General features: G+C 47.7%; 1 protein-coding gene across 4 annotated transcripts in view; it reads left to right on the forward strand.

Annotated features, from left to right (window-relative positions):
* The window catches only part of PALLD (palladin, cytoskeletal associated protein), a 792,721-nt gene that overhangs the window by 351,206 nt on the left and 419,537 nt on the right, over positions 1-21,978 (forward strand). Inside the window, exon 1 of one of the 4 annotated variants that reach the window (XM_033942053.1) lies at positions 2,334-2,422. The exons of the other annotated variants lie outside the window; for them this stretch is intronic. Coding sequence (XP_033797944.1) covers positions 2,352-2,422 — 71 coding nt within the window. The 5' untranslated portion in view covers positions 2,334-2,351. Of the gene's footprint in view, positions 1-2,333; positions 2,423-21,978 lie in introns of those variants that run through there. 4 annotated transcript variants of the gene reach the window in all.

Raw genomic sequence — 21,978 nt, forward strand, 5'->3', positions numbered from 1 at the left:
GTAAGTCTGTCGGTCTAACCCATTATTTTAAATTTTAAACGATATGTTTAAATATATGCCTTCTTTTTTTATTATTATTATTAATCTTGTATCTTGCTTAGTAAAGCTAAATAAGCGATTCATCAAACTAAAAAAAACTTGAAACTTGAAACATAAAAGCTCCTCTTCTGTTTTTTGTCCCACCCACTATCCTATCATGTATTTGTAGTTCTACCTCAGGGATGGGCAACTCCGGTCCTTGAGGGCCGAAATCCAGTCGGATTTTCAGGATATTCCCAATGAATATGCATTGAAAGCAGTGCATGCAAATAGATCTCATGCATATTCATTGGGGAAATCCTGAAAACCTGACTGGATTCCAGCCCTGGAGGACCGGACTTGCCCACCCCTGTTCTACCAATTCACCCTACTTATGCGCAATCCCTCTCCCTTTTGTTCCAATTTAGCTTGTAAACCACCTAGAAGGTTGGTCTGAGGTTCGGGATAGTAAATCTCACTAAAACTTGGATAGCTAGAACCAGTGGCGTAGCGAGAGTGAGAGGCACTTGGGGTGGTGGCACCTCTCACCCGCCCTCTTCTCTACCCTCCCGCTCCTTCTCCATCCCCCACCCCCACCACACATGCGTGCCCCTTCCCTTCCCCCCTACCTCTTTAACTCTACCGGTGTGAGCAGCATCACCAACTTGCTGCATGCGTCGGCGTCGGCTCTCCCTCTGTCACTTCCTAGGTGCAGGACCTGGAAGTGGCGTCAGAGGGAGAGCCAATGCCGGCACAGGCGTTGCTGTTGCTGGCCCAGGATGGAGTTGCTGTTCGCGCTGGCAGAGATCTAGAGGTATGGTGGGAGGGAGTGAAGGTACACGCACAGTGGGGAGGGGTAAGGAGAGGGAAAGAGCAGAGAGGAGGACGGGTGCAAGTGCCCCCACCAAAATGCCCCCCCCCCTTATTATGCCACTAGCTAGAACAGTCTTTTTGCTGTTCTAACTTTATCTTCTTGCTCAGGGCCAAATGCAGAGAACTCTGACAAACCGGTGAAAAACACTGGTTTTTACAGTGATTGTAAAGCACCGGCGATGCTCAACACTAACAGCATGCAAATTTTATGCACGTTGTTAGCGCTGAGTATCAGTGGAAAAGGGGGAGGAATGTGCTTGGAGTCTGCGCTAGAGGTCTGCACGGGAACAGGCGGGAGTCCCGCGGGAATCCCCCCTAACCCAAGGGACTTCCATGGGGACCCTCCTCTGGCCCACGGGACTCCCACAGGGACCCCCCCTCTAGCCAACGGGACTCCCACGGGGATGGAAGGCTTTGGAAGCAGGGTTCGTCCATATAATATAATGAACACATCAGCCTTAGTAAAAGAGGGGGTTTATAAGTTAATTACCTGAACAGAAAACAAAAAAAGGGTTCCACCAAAGAGATTCCACAAGGAAAACAGCAAAAGAAACTGTGGAATTGATGATCCTGTCAGAAGTAATTGCTGCTTTTTATGGGGATGGGTGAGTATGGAGGTAATTCCTTGCGGGGATGGGTGGGGACAGAGAGGATCCTGATGGGGACGGGTGGGGACGGAGAGGATCCTGGCGGGGACGGAGAGAATCCTGGCGGGGACGGGCGGGGATGGGTGGGATTTCTGACCCCGCGCAACTCTCTAGTCTGCGCACAAGAAATGAGCAGTAGGTACAGCTCTTGGGCACAGACCCCATAGAATATGCGGCTGTCGTTTCTGGAGCTCCAAACGAGGCAGAAGCAGCAGCAAGGGAAAAAAAAAAAAAAAAAAAAGTCAAGGAGCTGCAGCTGAAGCTTCTTGCTATGTCAGCAGTTTGGAAGTTTTGGGGAGAGGGCGTCCACAGGGATTTTAGATGCAGCTGTTACACGTGGGACACATATGCACACAAAACACGCACATGGCCACAATCCCACACACATGCAGCTTTTAAACATGCTAGCAGACAGCTTCCATGAGAAGTCACTCTAATGTGGGAGAGTGTGGTGCAGTGGTTAAAGCTACAGCCTGGAGTTGTGGGTTCAAACCCACGCTGCTCCTTGCGACCCTGGGCAAGTCACTTAATCCCCCCACTGCCCCAGGTACATCAGATAGATTGTGAGCCCACCAGGACAGACAGGGAAAAATGCGTGAGTACCTGCATAAATTAATGTAAACTGTCCTGAGCTCCCCTTGGAGAACGGTATAGAAAAATAAATAAATGTTACCTGCAGCTCTAGACCTGCTGGAAAATTTTGCAGGTAGGCTAAGGTTTCCAGGTTACCCATTCCAGAAATGAGACTTCTTGGCCACTCCTGGTTTTTAAATTGCATCCCATTGAAATCTGCAGGTCCCATGATGCACCAGGATGAGGTTGGCAGAAATCCAGGACTGGCCAAAATGTCTCCCTTCTGGAATGGGTGAACTGGTCACCCTAAGGTAGGCATTCCTCTCTGTGCATTACTTAGAGTGCTCGCTTTAATACTAATGAGCTGCCGCAAACAGTAAAAGTCACGCAGAACCCTTTTGTGCATTGGAGGCTGAAACAGCTTGAAAGCTAGACTGACATGGTAAGCTTTGAGCATCGGAATCTTAACTGCTAGCCAGTGAAGTGCCGGCTCAGCTCTCATTCCGCACCCAGAGAGTTCTTGCCCTAACCAGACTGTGCCACAGCGGTCTGAGGTAATATTAGTGGCACCACCTGCTCACGTGCTCTTGAATATTGTCACATAGCCAGCTCAGCAGGCCTTAAACAGACAGGAGCATGTCCCGCACAGTTAAACCCTCTGGAATTTGAAAAAATTAGTTTGAAGGAATGATAGACATATGTTGGAAGTTGAAATGGCAAATTTAATTGCAATGATTATTTTATTTTATTACATTATTATATATTTCTTCAATAAAAAGTTATATATAAATAATGGGGGGAAAGGGAAGGGTGGGAGATAAAAGGGGGAATGTATTGATAGTTGTAATAGGAAATTTGAAAATTTATTTTAAAGAAATGAATGACGTGATGGAATGTTAATACGTTAAATTTAATATGTAATGATTATTTTATTGTATTTTATTGATGTATATTTATTGGATTTCTTCAATAAAATGTTATAAATTAAACCCTCTGGAATATCAGGCCCTGTATTTAAAAAAATTATAAAGAAAAGTAATATTCTTTGATAACAGTGGCGTAGCATGGGTGGGCGGTGGTGCCCTCTTGCCCTTCCTCCTGTACCCCTGTGCTCGCTGAAAGACTTAACGCAAATAGAGTTTCATGCTTGGTGGAACTCTCTATGTCTTGTTGGCAAATATGAGAAAATGCTGGCTGAACGTAATGGTACCTCTTTTAACTATAGAACTATTTGGGCACCTTTAGTAAGATACTGTAATACACAGACGTTATGCTGCTTAACTTTCTGACGAATTATGGGTTTTTCATGGCTCTGCACTAACTGATATATTAGGATATAGGTTCGATAGACCCTATGTCATATCTCTTTTTCATTATTCTGTACACTCGTTTTATTATTCCTTCTTACTGTGTACTTTGCCATGTTGTATACTTGTATCGATTATGCATTTTGTTGTATATGTTTGATATTATTGAAAAATTTCAATAAAAATATTGAAAAAGAAAAAGAAAAGAAAAGTAATATTCTTTGATAACAGTGGTGTAGCAAGGGTGGGCGGCATCCGGGGCGGTGGTGCCCTCTTGCCCTTCCTCCCGTACCCCTGTGCTCTCTGTCAATTCCTAGGTGCGGGTCCTGGAAGTGACATCAGAGAGCGCTGAAGCCGACACGAGCAAAGTTGCTGCTCGCATCGAAAATAAAAAGATGTGGGGGGAAGGGAAAAGAAGCGTAGAGGCGTGCGCACCAGCAGGGTGGAGAGCAGGAGGGATGCGAGCGCCCTGAGGAAGACCACGCCCGGGGTGGATTCCCTCCATCCGGCACCCCCTCGTACTACACCACTGTTTGATAAGATTTTCTAAAAAATGTAAAGGGCTGCTCTGTAAATTGGCGCCTATAGATAGGCACCAAGAGCCAGATTCTATAAACGGTGCCTAAGCATGCCTACATTGTAGGTGCCACTCCATGCAGTTGTCAATCAATTGCTAGGTGTCCTTTATAGAATCACGCCTAGCGGACAGGCATCGCTAGGCATCCTAGATGTAGGCGCCAGTGCAAAACCTGGCCTAATTTACCGGCGTCTAACTCGAATACCTAGCAATGCCTAAGTCAACCAAGCCTATTCTCCACCCCTAATCAGACCTACTCTTCAGCTAGGCATCTGAAGGCGTAAGGCTTGGCTCTGAGTTCTGCATGGAATCCTTAATTGTTTGTTTGTTTTTTAATTTACCAATTAATTTCAATGGCACGGTCAATTACCAAGCCATTTAAGCTAATTAACACAATTTGGGTTGCACGTGGATTTTAGCTAGGCATCACTAGGCATGTGCGATCAGGGCACCTCGTGACACCTAACATAGGCGTTGTTTATAGAATCTGGCCTCAATTGTGCACATAAGTTTTTTAATAATAGCACTTATCTACGTGATTGGTGCTACTAATTGGCAATTACACTTGTAAGTCCTAAGCACTATCCTGTAACATATGTGCCAACAGCACTTAGCAGGACGTAAACATGGGCAGCATATGGACAGATCAAACGCATGTCACCGGAATACACTAGAATATTATAACTTACATGCACTTCAGGGTACAATTATGTGCCAATAGTTACAACTGCCATTGACTTGGCATAACTGTTGGTACGCCAATGCCAACTTATACTAGCATTCAATAATAGAATCCTTGTATCACGAAACCATTATAGAATTAGCACTATTAACGTGGCATTGGGATGCCTTACTCTTGGGGCCGATCATAGCATTGCCACCTTAGCCCTTTAGCAAAAGAGCCACCCCTTGAATTCACCATCTTCTGGAGAAAAAAAAAAGTGAGAAAGGGAAATGTTCTTTGTTGAGAAAGGTTATAATAGGGCAAGCCTCAAAATCACTTTATTTTCTCTTGACAAGAAAGACATTGAGAAAGACGTTGATGTGACAGAAAAAAACTTGTTTAGATCTGAATGTGGATTTTGGATTTAATCACTCAGTTTTTCAAAGCCACGCTTGAAGTGCAAATTATAATTGAGATACAGAAGGTAGGTCCCTGCTCGCTTGTTTATTTGGGCAATAAGAAACGTATAGGCCATTTTAGAAGGCTTGCATGGCATCTATGCATGTACAGTCTGTAGTGGTATGTACTTTTGCAAATTATAAACGCCAGTAAGTGGTGATCCTAAAATGCTGCTATCTATAGCTGTAGATGGCTCAAGATGCCTGGATACAAAGGGGACATGACTTAGATGTGGTTTATACATATGTTTCTCATTTTACAATGGGAATAACACATATATTTTGGAAAATGTCCCTCTTGGCTTTTATACATATGTACTTCCTCCAAGATACTCATAAGCTTCTTCAAAATTCTCATTTCAACCAGGACTTGAAATAAGTGACAGAGCAGACAATTGTGTTTAGTAAACCCCCCCCCCCACACACACACAGTACTTTAAGGGGGTCATTATTATTCAAAGTGATTTAACTGACTAGCAGCAGCTCCTGCCTGCTAAAATCACTTGTTCAGGGTTAACTGTTCATTGCAAGTCACTTAATCCTCCATTGCCTGAGGACTTGTGACTCCCTCCCACCTCCCAGACCTCTCCATACCTTACTTTTAAAGCCTGGTGGTGTAGCGGTGAAGCGGGACAGGAGCAATCTTCCTATGCTCCTTCCCCATGCAGAGCCATGAATAAAAATGGCTGCTGTGAGTTCCCGTGGTCTCGCGAGACTACAGCGGGAACTCATGGCAGCTATTTTTGTTCAGGGATCTGCACAGGGCATGAGCGTAGGAAGATCGCTTCTGACCTGCTTCACCACTAGACCACCAGGCTTTAAAAGTAAGGTGTGAAGAGATCTGGGAAGGGGGGGTGGGTCAGAGTCGGCCCTAAGTAAGGTGTGGAGAGGTCTGAGAGGCGGGTGGGGGTGGGTCAGAGTTGGCCATAAAATTGTTTGTGAATTTTTCTTATTCGCAGGCCGACTTTGCACCTAACGCCCGCGAATATGGAAGAAGGAGTGTATGCAAGTCTCAGTCCCTTTCCCTTTCAGTGACATGGAACCAGTTAATGCCGCTGAAAATGTGCCTAACTCAAAAACAGCTATTTTGGGGACATTCCAGGGATGGAGTCAGCACTTGGCATAAATAGGTCAACATATAAATAGGACCACATAAAAGTCAGTCCTAACATGTGTTATCTCACAGCTGGTTAAGTTTTGAATATTGCACATAACTAGTTTTGGTGAAGCCAGCTCCATCAACCCAGAAATTCAATGTCGATGCCTAGACATTTCCTGGCATTGAATTTCCAGGCATAACACTGGTGGTGGTCTGCAAAATACTGAGGGGGAAATTCTGTAAGAGGCGCCTAAAGATAGGCACCTAAATAAATAGGTACCTAAAGTTAGGCGCCTAACTTAATTAGTACATTGACTTCAATTATGAGTTTCAACAAGCTCATAATTGAAAAAAAATAGCATTCAATTGGTTGATAAGCACTTTTTTCGATTGGCATTTTCAGATTTGGGCATTTTTAGTTTTGCTATTATTTAGTTTATTTATTTGCAGATGTTTTTGTATTGTACTGTATAATGTATGATGATGTTTTATTTTGATCTAAGTCTGTCTAGTTTTATTATGCACGCAATGGTGTTATCTGCATAGAGGTTTGAACATAAGAACATAAGAATTGTCACTGCTGGGTCAGACTATGGTCCATCGTGCCCAGCAGTCCGCTCACGCAGCAGCCATCTAATCAAAGATCAGCGCCCTAACTGAGACTAGCCCTACCTGAGCACGTTCCGGTTCAGCAGGAACTTGTCTAACTTTGTCTTGAATCCATGGAGGGTGTTTTCCCCTATGACAGACTCTGGAAGACCGTTCCAGTTCTCTACCACTCTCTGGGTGAAGAAGAACTTCCTTATGTTTGTACGGAATCTAACCCCTTTCAATTTTAGAGAGTGCCCTCTCGCTCTCCCTACTTTGGAGAGGGTGAACAACCTGTCCTTATCTACTAAGTCTATTCCTTTCAGTACCTTGAATGTTTCGATCATGTCCCCGCTCAATCTCCTCTTTTCGAGGGAGAAAAGGCCCAGTTTCTCTAATCTTTCACTGTATGGCAACTCCTCCAGCCCCTTAATCATCTTAGTCGCTCTTCTCTGGACCCTTTCGAGTAGTACCGTGTCCGGGCTACAAATGATTTAAATAAATTAAATCTTCTCAAGCACATTTCTTTAAAAGATAGATGCCTATCGCATGACGCCAAATGGTGCCTAACTCCAAAGCAGGTGTGTTCGGGGTGGAAAAGGACTTAGGCATTGCTAGGCGGGATTCTCTAAAGCAGTGTTTTTCAACCTTTTTACACCCGTGGACCGGCAGAAATAAAAGAATTATTTTGTGGACCGGCAAACTAGTAGGACTAAAATTAAAAAACCCCGTTTCCGTCCCATCTCCGCGAGCTCGGTCACCTTTAGTAACTAAATAAAAATAGACTAATATAGTGCAAAATATAGACAGCAGATATAAATTCTCAAAACTGACACATTTTGATCACTAAATTGAAAATAAAATCATTTTTCCTACCTTTGCTGTCTGGTGATTTCATGAGTCTTTGGTTGCATTTCCTTCTGTCTGTGTATCCTTTCTTTCATTTCTTTCTTTCTGCACTCAGGACCAAGAATTGTCCCTTTCTATTCCCTCCCTCTTTCCTTCCTATGTCCTTAGTGCCCCCGGTGCCTCCTTGACATGTCTTTAGTGCCCCCATTGCCTCCTTCTCATGTCCTTAGTGCCCCTTCCTGTCTTTAGTGCCCCCAGTGCTTCCTTCCCATGTCTTTAGTGCCCCAGTGCCTCCTTCCCATGTCCTTAGTGTCCCTTCCTGTCTTTAGTGCCTTCTTCCCATGTCCTTAGTGCCCCTTCCTGTCTTTAGTGCCCCAGTGCCTCCTTCCCATGTCTTTAGTGCACCCAGTGCCTCCTTCCCATGTCCTTAGTGCCCCTTCCTGTCTTTAGTGCCCCCAGTGCTTCCTTCCCATGTCTTTAGTGCCCCAGTGCCTCCTTCCCATGTCCTTAGTGTCCCTTCCTGTCTTTAGTGCCTTCTTCCCATGTCCTTAGTGCCCCTTCCTGTCTTTAGTGCCCCAGTGCCTCCTTCCCATGTCTTTAGTGCCCCCAGTGCCTCCTTCCCATGTCTTTAGTGCCCCCAGTGCATCCTTCCTATGTCCCTCTCACTGCCTTCCACACTTTGTCCCACCCCCACCCCCCAAGCCAGCCTGCCTGCCTGTCTACTTCTCTCTCTCCCTCCCTCCCTGGCCAAAGCCTGCTTTCCTGCCTCCCTCCTTCCTTTCCCCGGGTCAGCTGCTATCTTACCGCCCTGCTGCTGCTATTACTAAAGCCGACACGAAGTCTTCTTTCCGACGTCAATTCTGATGTTGGAGAGGACGTTCTGGGCCAGCCAGGCAGCGATTGGCTGGCCCAGAACGTCCTCTCCGATGTCAGAATTGACGTCGGAAAGAAGACTTCCTGTTGGCTCTTGCAGCAGCAGCAGCAGGGCGGTAAGATAGCAGCGACTGGGTGAAAGGAAGGAGGGAGGCTTTATTTTTTGCGCGCAACAGGTAGGGACAGGAAATGATCGCCTGTCCCGTTGTCCCCGAGTACAACTTCAGGACAGGAGGTCTGAAATCTTGCCGGTCCTGTGCGGACTGGGAGAAATTTCCTGTGGACTGGCATTGGTCCGCGGACCGGCGGTTGAAGAACAGTGCTCTAAAGGACTTAGGCACCTATAATGTAGACCTTTAAAGCCCTGGCCTACATTACAGGCACCTAAATTTTAATAGGCGCGATTCTGTAACAGGCGCCTAAATGTGATTGACAAGAGAAAGGTGTCTATATTTTAGGCACCTATCTTTTTAGACACCATTTACAGAATTTCCTCCTGAGTGCTGTCAGCTGAATATCAACCCCAGGATTTTTAAGATTTACCTTTTGGGGAATTGCTGCTTCATTAGCAGCACTTATATGTACAGTGCATGTGTCATGAATATAACTTTATAGTTGCCAGTACTTATATATAGCACTTCAACATATAGAACTGAAGTCTATAGCACCTAAAAAATTAGAGCTAAAAAAAAACCAGAGCGCTATTCTATAATAGCACTTAGTTAGGCACAGTTTATAGACTAACACTTTCTCCTGGGAATCAGGCTTAACTTTAGGCATGTCCATTTCCAGCAGCTGAAATGTGGTGCAAATCCTCATCCTAAATTGGGCACAGATACCCCTTATTCTATAATTACATGCATAAATTCTGGGAATGCCCCTGACCTTCCCATTTCCAAACTTCCTTTTGAACTCATGCATAAAATTTATGCACAGATCCCGCCCCTGGCTAACTTTTCATTAAATCCAAATGGTGCTAATAATTGCTTGTTAGAATGCCAATTAAAAGCGCTAAGTGGCTTGTTGTTTAATTAAGTTGTGCATGCAATTGGATGCTTGCACAAATTTGCCTGTACAATAGAGAATGACACGGTGACGGTTTACCCGCGGCCACCGCATTTAAGCCGCGGGTCACCGCCGAAAACGGGGAAGAAAACTAGCAGTCGCTGCGGTGACGGGGACAAGGCCATTCACCGACCGCGGAAACGGTGAACAGGTTTGTCCCCGCGGGCCAATGTACCTTCTAGGAACCGCTATTTACCGCCCGACGCCCGATTCACCCCCCCAGCAGGACCGCTCGCACCCCCACCCCGAACGACCGCTCGCACGCGCTCCCACCCGCACCCGCGATCGGAGCAAGAGGGAGCCCAAGCCCTCTTGCCCGGCCGACTCCCCGACGTCCGATACACCCCCCCCCCCCGGCAGGACAACTCGCACCCCCACCCCGAAGGACCGCCGACTTCACGACAATATCGGGCCAGAAGGGAGCCCAAACCCTCCTGGCCACGGCGACCCCCTAACCCCACCCCGCACTACATTACGGGCAGGAGGGATCCCAGGCCCTCCTGCCCTCGACGCAAACCCCCCAACGACCGCCCCCCCAAGAACCTCCGACCGCCCCCCCAGCCGACCCGCGACCCCCCTGGCGACCCCCACGACCCCCCCACCCCCCTTCCCCGTACCTTTGGTAGTTGGCCGGACAGACGGGAGCCAAACCCGCCTGTCCGGCAGGCAGCCAACGAAGGAATGAGGCCGGATTGGCCCATCCATCCTAAAGCTCCGCCTACTGGTGGGGCCTAAGGCGCGTGGGCCAATCAGAATAGGCCCTGGAGCCTTAGGTCCCACCTGGGGGCGCGGCCTGAGGCACATGGGCCCAACCCGACCATGTGCCTCAGGCCGCGCCCCCAGGTGGGACCTAAGGCTCCAGGGCCTATTCTGATTGGCCCACGCGCCTTAGGCCCCACCAGTAGGCGGAGCTTTAGGATGGATGGGCCAATCCGGCCTCATTCCTTCGTTGGCTGCCTGCCGGACAGGCGGTTTTGGCTCCCGTCTGTCCGGCCAACTACCAAAGGTACGGGGAAGGGGGGTGGGGGGGTCGTGGGGGTCGCCAGGGGGGTAGCAGGTCGGCTGGGGGGGGGCGGTCGTTGGGGGGAGGGGGGTTTGCGTCGAGGGCAGGAGGGCCTGGGATCCCTCCTGCCCGTAATGTAGTGCGGGGTGGGGTTAGGGGGTCGCCGTGGCCAGGAGGATTTGGGCTCCCTCCTGGCCCGATATTGTTGGGGAGTCGGCGGTCCTTCGGGGGGAGGGATGTATCGGACGTCGGGGGGGGGGGGCATCAGGCTTTCAGGATGGGGACAGACCTTCAAGGGGGGGACAGTGCAGGGAAGTCAGGGAATTTATATTAATTAATTTTTTCTCTGCGTGTTTTGTTTTTGTATAGTTATTAACTAATATTTAACTAAGTTTTAAAGTTTTAAAGAATGTTTCCTTTATACGTAAATAAAGAAAAGTGAATGGGATTGCAGTGGCGGTGACGGGGCGGTGAATGGGGTGGCAGTGGCGGTGACGGGGCGGTGAAGAGGATGGTGAGACGGGGACGGGGCGGTGACGGGGATGGTGAGACGGGGACGGGGCGGTGACGGGGATGGTGAGACGGGGACGGGGCGGTGACGGGGACCAATTTTTTCACCGTGTCATTCTCTACTGTACAACTCAATGTGCTGTATATAAAATCTAGGAGATAATCACCAGCATTTATACCTGCAAGCTGCCAATTGACGTCATTCTTTTGCTACACATGTACGTTCTTGACATTGATTCGCCTAAATCGTAACCTTCCACCCAGAACAAGAAGAACACTGACACCATTCTCATACCCACCACTCAAAAGCACCCATCGCAAAAAGCTATATGATAACCTCCTAGCAACGCATGCAGCAAAACTCGAACCCTCCATCACCAGATTGTTAACCACAACATCTGACCTCAAAGCATTCCGTAAAGAAATCAAAACACTTCTGTTCAAAAAGTATATACAATCTACCTAATCTCCCTCTCCTTTTCCCCTCTTACTCCGACCATGCTCTGCTCATTCCCTGGCACCATACCCTCAATCGACCAATTAATTAAAAAAAAAAAAAAAACGAAATGCCAAGAAAGCTACCTGAATCCTAAATTATCCTACCGAAACCGACTATTTACCAATGTAAGGAAACAGAATACTTGCTATGTAATGTAACCTGGTTATCTTCCAATGTTATTAAGTCTATACCCTCAATCTGTATTCTCCAATGTAATGTACCCTCCTGGAAATGTCCAGTTCTCTTCTTATGTAATCCGCTTTGAACCGCAAGGTACAAGCGGAATAAAAATCACTAATGTAATGTAATGATTCTTCTGCTGTCCATGCTGGCAAATGTACATGTATTTGCAGTCATCCTATGTTGTTTTTACAAAAGGCTCCACAATCGGCAGATCCTTTAGTAAAATACTAGGGCAGTGTTCCGCAAACTTTTAAAATCCACTGCTCACTAAACTCGGGGCCGCGGCTGGAGGGCATTCAGAAACGCATGGAAGTCGAGATGATGACGTCAAGTGCATGCATGGTCATCACAATGACGTCCATGCATGTGCAGAGGCCCTCCAGACAGGCCCTGAGCCTGGAATTACCACGCCAGTAGGGGGTACTAGAGGCAGTTTTTGCCTCAACGTTGTATGCAAAAGGGCTTGTCTTAGACTGAGATTTTAAATCAGTTTCTTCAGATGACAGTGTAATTAGAGACAGTGAAACTCTCTTCTCTCAGGAGAAGCCAGCAGGGTGAGAGTCTGAGCCACTTGTGATGTCATGCGATCTCACACACTGCAGTAAACCTGTCAAGGTTTGTTAGACTGTCTAGAAAGTTTACTAATATGATTTATGATTGCTTAAGATATGGTTGTTTTAAAGTACAAGAAAACTACTTTTTTCAAAGACACTTCTTTCAACACATCTCGTAGTTGTCTTTGTTTGAAAAGGATTTATGAGTCAAAAGATCTTTTTCGCATAAGGATTCTTTAGTACTGTGTTGGTGCAGGTTTTGTAACGGAGTGCACTTTTAATTGACAGAACCTTTTACCTGATCATTGCCTCATTTTAAAGTGCAGATGAAACACAGGAGGCCCCATTTTGCATAGGTTTGAAATGGGATCTCCATGTCAGGACTTTCAAAAATTCTTGGCAATTTTCCAAAAGATTTGCTGAACATGCAATTTGTTGTAAAATACTTATAGGCCTGCCAGAAACACATGTGTTTTCCCCTAAAGTGCAGCTGGAGCAAGCATTTTTCAAAAATACATGTTCAAAAAGGAGTGGCATCACTCAACAACTTGTAAAGACAAGCACTAGTGCTTGCTCGTGGAAGTGCTGATTTTTGGGAATCTATGGCACTCGTTTTCAAAAGAGAAAAACGTCTCAAAAGCAACACAAAGCAGCAGATGGGCATTTTTCTTCTGAAAACACCTAAGTTGCAGTTTTCAGAACTCAGAATTGAGATGTTTTATTCTGTAGTTCATCTAAATCAGCTGGGGGGATGTTGAAAGTGTGTTTTGGGTAGGACTTGCGTGAGCCTTTGGCAGGCTTAAAATCTGGGTGGTTTTCAGTGATAATTGAGCAGAAAAATTGGTCCAGAGCAAAAAAGAAGTACATTTTTTTATCTAGACCTGCACTAACTGACCAGCTAACTAGTGCTGCCCAAATCAGGGAAAAAAATTTCAATTCGATTCAATTTGATTTGGCCTATTGAACTGATTTTTCAATTTGATTCACTTTTCCCGTCCATTCGGGTGTTTTTTTCAAATGTCCTGGCAGGTTTATTTTGTTGCCTCTTCAACCACCCCACCCCCTTTGCCCTTTCCGGCGCTGTGGTATAAAACAAAATAAACATAAAAGACTTTTCCTCTCTCAGATCCTAGCTCACGCTCACGGTCTAATACCAGCTCTAGCATAATATACATTTCAAATCTGACATTTTGTAATCATAAGAACATAAGAATTGCTGCTGCTGGGTCATACCGGTAGTCTATCATGCCCAGCAGTCCGCTCACGCGGCGGCCCTTAGGTCAAAGACCAGTGCCCTAACTGAATCTAGCCTTACCTGCATAGGTTCTGGTTCAGCAGGAACTTGTCTAACTTCATCTTGAATCCCTGGAGGGTGTTTTCCCCTATAACAGCCTCCGGAAGAGTGTTCCAGTTTTCTACCACTCTCTGGGTGAAGAAGAACTTCCTTACATTTGTACGGAATCTATCCCCTTTTAACTGTAAAGAGTGCCCTCTCGTTCTCCCTACCTTGGAGAGGGTGAACAACCTGTCTTTATCTACCAGGTCTATTCCCTTCATTATCTTGAAAATTTCGATCATGTCCCCTCTCAGTTTCTTCTTTTCAAGAGAGAAGAGGCCCAGTTTCTCTAATTTCTCACTGTATGGCAACCATTTTAGTCGCTCTTCTCTGGACCCTTTCGAGTAGTACTGTGTCCTTCATCAAGTATGGCGACCAGTGCTGGACGCAGTATTCCAGGTGGGGTTGTACCATGGCCCGGTATAGCGGCATGATAACCTTCTCCGATTTGTTCGTGATCCCCTTCTTAATCATTCCTAGCATCTTGTTCGCCCCTTTCCCCACCGCCACGCATTGAGCGGATGGCTTCATCGACTTGTTGACCAGTACTCCCAAGTCTCTTTCCTGGGGGGTCTCTCCGAGTACTGCACCGGACATCCTGTATTCGTGTATAAGATGTTTGTTACCGACATGCATCACCTTACACTTATTCACATTAAACCTCATTTGCCATGTTGCGGCCCATTTCTCGAGTGTGTTTATGTCACGTTGTAAGTCTTTGCAATCCCTCTGCAAATTTTATTACCTCGCAAATTTTATTACCTCGCTTGTCGTACCAATTTTCAGGTCGTTTATAAATATGTTGAAGAGCATGGGTCCAAGCACCGAACCCTGCGGCACTCAACTGGTGACGCTTTTCCAGTCTGAGTATTGTCCATTTGCCCCCACTTTCTGCTTCCTATCCTATCTACTTGAGTATTTCACCCTCGATTCCATGGCTCGCACTTTTTCGAAGTAGTCGTTCATGCGGGACCTTGTTGAGCGTCTATTGGTCCCAGGCTCTGGTTTCTGTTTGTCTTCTGTTAACTCATTCATCAGGGTCTCCTGCCTATTTGATATTTTCTTCTTTCTCCGTGCTCACTATCCATTTTCCATCTCTGTACCTTCCCTTCCATTGCCATATACAACATTTTCATTTCTTTTCCACTGTCTACTGTCTCTCTCTCTCACTCTCTCCCTTCTTTTCTCTCCCTGCCATGTGCCCTGGGTCAGACCTCTCTATTCCCCTCCATGTAGCATCTCTCCCTTCCTCCCCTCCATTATCATGTGCAGCATTTCTTTCTCTCTCCCCATGCACCATCTATCCCTACCCTCCACCCTATATCCAACATTTATCCCTCTCTCTTCTCCATGCATGTCTCCCTTCTCTCCACCATATGTAGGATTTCTCCTTCCACCCCTTTCTAGCTCTGTTGCATCACACCCTTCCTCTCCTCCACCCCATATTCAACAATTCTTCCTCTTTCTTTTCTCCCATGTATAGCAACTTTCCATCCCTCCTTCCCATCCTGAGCAGCAGCTTTTCATTCCTCCCTCCCATCCCCCTGAGCAGTAGCTTGTCATCCCTCCGTCCCATTCTCCTGAGCATCAGCTTTCCATTCCTCCTCTCCCCCTTTGCAGTACCTCCCAACTGACAACCCCCCCACCCCCTCACCGTGTTAACTGACATACCTTTGGGCCTCCCAAAGCAGCAGCAGTAGTGGCAGTGGTGGTGGCCAGCAGGCAGAGGCAGTGCGATGAACAGGCCTGCCCCTCTGCCACATCATCAGTGATGTCATCAGTGACATGGCAAAGGGAAGGCCCTAGTGGAGCAGACCAGGAGCTGCCTGTTTAGAGCACTGTCTCTGCTGGCTGGCCACTGCCGCAACTGCTGCTGCTTTGGGAGGCCCAAAGGTATGTCAGATCTCACGATGGGGGGAGGGGTCAGTGCAGTGGACAGTAATCAAAGGGACCCCGGTTTAATTCCCACCTTAATTTTTAAATTTCAGAACAAATATATGAGCCCTCCTAGAACATAGAAATATTTCCTGTACCTAAATATGTGTGACCTGCAAGCCTGAGGGCTCTTGTAGTAAGGAACCTTTAGGTACAGTAGGTTTTCTTTGTTCCTGGAGGGATGGCAATACAGTCTAAAGGGGTTTAGATGGGATTTGTACCTGGGTTCTTTTATGTGAAGTCCACTGCACTACCACTGTGCTACCTCTATGCTCTGCTGGGATGTCTGTGTGGCCAGTTCACAAGGAATGCTTCCAGACAGACATCCCTATGATTTGTTTTTCTACGTTTTTCCATGAGATTTTTATTTTTTTTTTATGTTACTTATAGATGGACGTATTGAGCATAAAAATGTCTAGCTCAAAGCCAGTATATTCGGGAAAAGGAAAGAAGGGAAAAACCAAGCCTCAAACTACAATAGAGGAACCAAAAAAGAGGCAATGGAGATGTCTAAACCAACTGAATGGTTACGAGTTCTTTATTAAAAATCAAACATCTAAAAATTGAAATAAACAAAGTCAATTTTTAGATGTTTGATTTTTAATAAAGGATTCGTAACCATTCAGTTGGTTTGGACATCTCCATTGCCTCTTTTTTGGTAACTCAAAGCCAGAAAATTAGACATTTTTCTAGTTTGATTATGGCTGTGAGTTAAACATTTCTTAGGAGATGTTTTCTGCAAAACGTCTCAATTCAGACTTAAGACATCATATCGAAAATGCCCCTCTACAGGGGTAATTTTATAATAGGTCACCTAGGATGAGAGGGCGAAAAATGACCTATTCCTATCCTAAAGATATATGACTTATGTGCTTTTATAACATACTAGAGGTTAACTGAGCTGAGATTGATGCTGTGGATATTAAAGGTTAGTGTGCAAACTATGCATGTATTTTATTAACTACACTTATAAATCATGGCTTCACCTACACTGTACCCAAGCTCATTGTGCGGGATAACAAGCATTATTAAACCTGGAACTTGGAAACTTATGCATGAAAAAAACCTATAAAATTACCCCTACGGTATAAGGACTGAAACTTACATAACATACATGGAAGGGCATTTCCAGTATAACATCTAATGACATTTAATTCCCCCTCTCCCCCCTTCCTTTTATCAAGACACGCTGTTGAGTAGCACAAGCTAAATGCAGAGCTGCCCCTAAGATTAGAATGGGTGGCTTGGCATTTAGTTTGTGCTGCTCAGCAGAGCGACTTGATAAAACGGGGGTGGGGGTGGGATAGGGGAGAGGGAGGGGGATAATTAGTTGAAAAGACAGACCCATTGCTCACTAATAGCAGGCATACATATGCAGGTATTACCGTATTTTCACATAGATAACGCGCACCCGTGTAAAACGCGCACACGGGTATAGCGCGCGAAAAACACAAATTTATGTACAGAAATTTTTATATACCGCGCACACCCGTATACCGCGCATGCTGCCCAACTCTCCCGTCGCTGCCCGACTCTCCTTTCACCCGCCCCGACTCTCCTCTGGCCACCCCGACTCTCCTTTCGCCCGCCCCGACTCTCCTCTCCCCCTTGAAGTCCTGTCCCCACCCTGAAAACCTGATGCCCCCCCCAACGTCCGATTCACCACCCCCCCTCGCAGGACCGCTCACACCCCCACCCCGAAGGACCGCTCGCACGCACCCGCACCCCCACCCCGAAGGACCGCTCGCACGCACTCCCACCCGCACCCGCACCCCCACCCTGAAAGACCACTCGCACCCCCACAGCCTCCCGACCCCCCCATCATGTAGAAGCTCAAGCCCTCTTGCCCCAGCCAACCGCGGCACCCCCGACACGATCGGGGCAAGAGGGAGCTCAAGCCCTCTTGCCCCCCCCCGACTCCCTGACACATCGGGCAAAAGGGAGCCCAAGCCCTCTTACCCCACCGACTCCCCAACTCCCCGACAATATCGGGCCAGGAGGGAGCCCAAGTCCTCCTGGCCCTGGCGACCCCCCCCCCCCCCGCTAGTTGTTCAGGCCAGGAGGGAGCCCAAACCCTCCTGGCCACGGCGACCCCCTCCCCCCACCCCGCACTACATTACGGGCAGGAGGGATCCCAGGCCCTCCTGCCCTCGACGCAAACCCCCCTCCCCCCAATGACCGCCCCCCCCCAGCCGACCCGCGACCCCCCTGGCCTTCCCCCATGACACCCCCACCCCCCTTCCACGTACCTTTGTGTAGTTGGCCGGACAGACGGGAGCCAAACCCGCCTGTCCGGCAGACAGCCAACGATGGAATGAGGCCGGATTGGCCCATCCGTCCCAAAGCTCCGCCTACTGGTGGGGCCTAAGGCGCCTGGGCCAATCAGAATAGGCCCGGGAGCCTTAGGTCCCTCCTGGGGGCGGGGCCTTGGGCACATGGTCGGGTTGGGCCCATGTGCCTCAGGCCCCGCCCCCAGGTGGGACCTAAGGCTCCCGGGCTTATTCTGATTGGCCCAGGCGCCTTAGGCCCCACCAGTAGGCGGAGCTTTGGGACGGATGGGCCAATAAGGCCTCATTCCGTCGTTGGCTGCCTGCCGGACAGGCGAGTTTGACTCCCGTCTGTCCGGCCAACTACACAAAGGAACGGGGAAGGGGGGTGGGGGGGTCGTGGGGGTCAGCCAGGGGGGTCGCGGATCGGCTTGGGGGGGGCGGTCGGAGGTTCTTGGGGGGGGCGGTCGTTGGGGGGAGGGGGGTTTGCATCGAGGGCAGGAGGGCCTGGGATCCCTCCTGCCCGTAATGTAGTGCGGGGTGGGGGTAGGGGGTCGCCGTGGCCAGGAGGGTTTGGGCTCCCTCCTGGCCCGAACAACTAGCGGGGGGGGTTCGCCAGGGCCAGGAGGACTTGGGCTCCCTCCTGGCCCGATATTGTCGGGGAGTTGGGGAGTCGGCGGGGCAAGAGGGCTTAGGCTCCCTTTTGCCCCGATCGTGTCGGGGAGTCGTGTGGGGGGGCAAGAGGGCCTGAGCTCCCTCTTGCCCCGATCATGTCGGGGGTGCCGCGGTTGGTTGGGGCAAGAGGGCTTGAGCTCCCTCTTTCCCCGATCGTGTCGGGTGTCGGGACCGCCAAGAGGAAGCAGCAGGACACCGGTAGGAGCTTCTACATGATGGGGGGGGTCGGGAGGCTGTGGGGGTGTGAGCGGTCCTTCAGGGTGGGGGTGCGGGTGCGTGCGAGCGGTCCTTCAGGGTGGGGGTGCGAGCGGTCCTGCGGGGGGGGGGGTGAATCAGACGTCGGGGGGGGAACTATGTAAAAAAAATTTTGTACAACGCGCTCTCGCGTATAACGCGCAAGGGTGTGCGCAGTACGTAAAAACCACGTATAACGCGCGCATTATATGCGAGAAAATACGGTATATAACATCATGCATGCCTACATTCTTGGAATGCCCCTGACCCACCCATACCCTTCTCATGATCATGCCCCCTTTGGAGTTGCATGCTACAAAATTTAGGCATGCATATAGAACAGAGCAGAGGGAAGATCGGTGTGTAACTCCTAAGTACTGGCAATTAAATGCTTGTTAATGCCAATAATTGATTTTTAGCCCCTAATTGGCTAATTAGTTTTCTCATGAATCTCAGATCCATGTCTATTTTTGGGTGACCTAAATAAAATTCAGTGTCATACGCAGCGGCATAATAAGGGGGATGCGGACCGCCCCATGTGCTGTGCAAGTGGATGTACTGGCACCTCTCCACACCGACCCACCACACCACACCCCACTCATGCCATGCCTTCCCCCACCCCATACCTCTGTGGATCTTCACTAGTGCAAACAACTTCTGCCTGTTGCTCACGCCAGCCTGGCTCCCCTCTGAATCACTTACAGGTCAAGGGACAGGAAATGACATCAGAGGGAAATCCAACACTGGCATGAGGAGCATGCTGCAGAAGCCACTCTCTCTGGCGAAGATTTAGAGGTACGGTAGGAGGGAGAGCACGAGTGGGGGGCAGCAAGGAGCGGGGGGGGCATGGAGAGGGGGCACAGGGGGCACCACCACCCCTGGTGCCTCCTACCCTTACTACGCCACTGATCATTTGTATGCATATTTTCAGCCATTATGTGATATAGCTAAATGGGTTTGATGTATTGCATCATGTGTACCCTGAGGATTTAATGATTAATGTTCCATTCTGCTGGCAGTAATTTTCCTTCCATTGTTAATGAAATGTATTGTGGATTGTTTTTCGACAATTTTAATATGGCTGTCTAAACATTATTTGACTCTTCATTTAAAGAAAATGGAGGCCATAGTAGTCTTATCATAAAGTAGGTTATGTGTTGCCTTCTATAATCCAACTCACCAAAGCTATAGTGTCTGTGAGATCAGAAGTGATCTAACTAGGGGTAGTTTTAGACAGTTGAGTCCCTAAATTAGGAAGGTGGCTAAAGTGGCATTTTATAAGATGAATATTTTCCTCAGTTGCCTCTTTTTAGAACCAATTGATTTTAGGATAATATTTCAGGCATTGGGGGCTATCTCGCTCCTTTGCATACATCTTTACTTCTATCTGGAATGAACTACCTGTTGAGATCAGATCTACTTTTTCTCTTTATGTCTTTAGAAAATATTTAAAGACTTTTCTCTTTCAAAAAATCGTTATATAGCGTATTTTTCGCTCCATAAGACGCACCTGAACATGATGTACCCTAGATTTAGAGGAGGAAAACAAGCAAAAAAAACATTCTGATCCTAATTCTCCCTGCCAGGCTCTGTACCCAACCCCACATTCCTTGACAAGCTCTGTACCCTGTACCCCCTCTGGTGGTCTAGTGGCAAGCAGGCAGGTAGGGACAGGGCATAGGGCATAAGAAGCCAGCCGGTTTGGTTGTTCCCATTGAGTTGTTCGTGCAATGTGATTTAAATACTTCTTGAGGCGGTTGATTGCATTAGACAGAAGTCTAAGTTTCCGCACAAACTGATTTTTCACTTAATCTGCAATAACAAGTGTTGATTGTTAAAACAACAATATGTTCGCTTTATTGCTGATTGCTGATTGTGCACTGCAAGTTGGGAATCTAAGGCCAGGATTCACTAACAAGCCCAATCGGGCCCAATCCGGGCCTGAACCGGGCAAGTCCAACGAATTCTGAAAGGAAAAATATGCAGATGGGGCGATCGGAGGAACGCCCCCATCTGCCTGCAAGGATCGTTGTTATCGATCCACGCACATGCGCAGACTATCTGTAGATGGTCTACGCATGCCCGTTCGAGCCAGGGCCATTTTTTTTTAAACTTAACTTTGGAAAGGGAATGTGAAACAGGATGGGCTTGCACTACAGGGAATCGATCTTGGCGGTGCTGGGGCGGGACGAGGCTTGAGAGAGACCCGCCAGGACACTAATGTTCCCTCTTCTATAAAAGTGGTCCTTTTTGATACCAAGGACCACTTTTATAGAAGCAAATTTTTCCAGGGACCGGCAAAGGGGCGGATTTGGGGCAGTTTTTTACACAATATATATTAACAAAATAAATAAAAAAGGCTTTTTCTCTCTTTTGTAGGTCCTTGCTGTCTAACACCATCTCTGACAGGATTCACAAAAATTATTTTTTCTACCTTTTGTTGTCTGGTCATTTTGGTTTTCTATCATCTTGGTCCTGGTTTCTCTTTCTGTTTTTTGTCTTCTTCTACCAATTCTCATTCCAGTGTCTGCTGTCCATTTTTTCTCCTCTTCTCTCTTGTTCCATTCTCTTCTTATGCCTGTCTCCAACATATTGATTTTTCCCTTTCAGCTTTCTTAACTTTTTCTTTTCGCCTCTGTCCACTCAAATCTTGTCCTCTCTCACCCTTCTTCTTTTTAAATTACCTCTCAGTTCTCCATCATCTCTCAGTCCCTAGCTCTCCCATTTCCCATCTCACTCCTTTCCCAGCCTCCTATTTCCTTCTATCTACTCCCCATTACTCACTGTTCTCTCACTAGTCATCTACCTTTTGGCCTCATCCACATGGCTCACCTCTTTCAGAACCCCCTCCCTTTCTCCAATGGTTAGGCTATATATCCATTCCCTTTCTCTCATCCCCCCATGCAGAAGAACCCCGATGATCCTACCAACCTATCTCCCTGCGCAGATAGCCGCGGCTGGGAAGGAGGGATGGATACTCTCACGGCCCGGCTGTCAGACGGCCATGGATCGCTAGTAGGCCGTGGACCGGGGGTCGTCGACCCCTGCTATAGAGCTTGCCTGTTCTTCACTATTGAAAATGTGATTGTGAAATAGCACCCCCTACTGACAGAACTGTAGGTGGGGGACTCCTTTTCAATTTAGAGGGAAAAGTGCAGATAATCTGATTAGGTATCTGGAAAGCAGGCTGT

Source organism: Geotrypetes seraphini, chromosome 1 (genome assembly GCF_902459505.1).
Source record: "Geotrypetes seraphini chromosome 1, aGeoSer1.1, whole genome shotgun sequence".
In the NCBI taxonomy this organism is placed as follows: domain Eukaryota; kingdom Metazoa; phylum Chordata; class Amphibia; order Gymnophiona; family Dermophiidae; genus Geotrypetes; species Geotrypetes seraphini.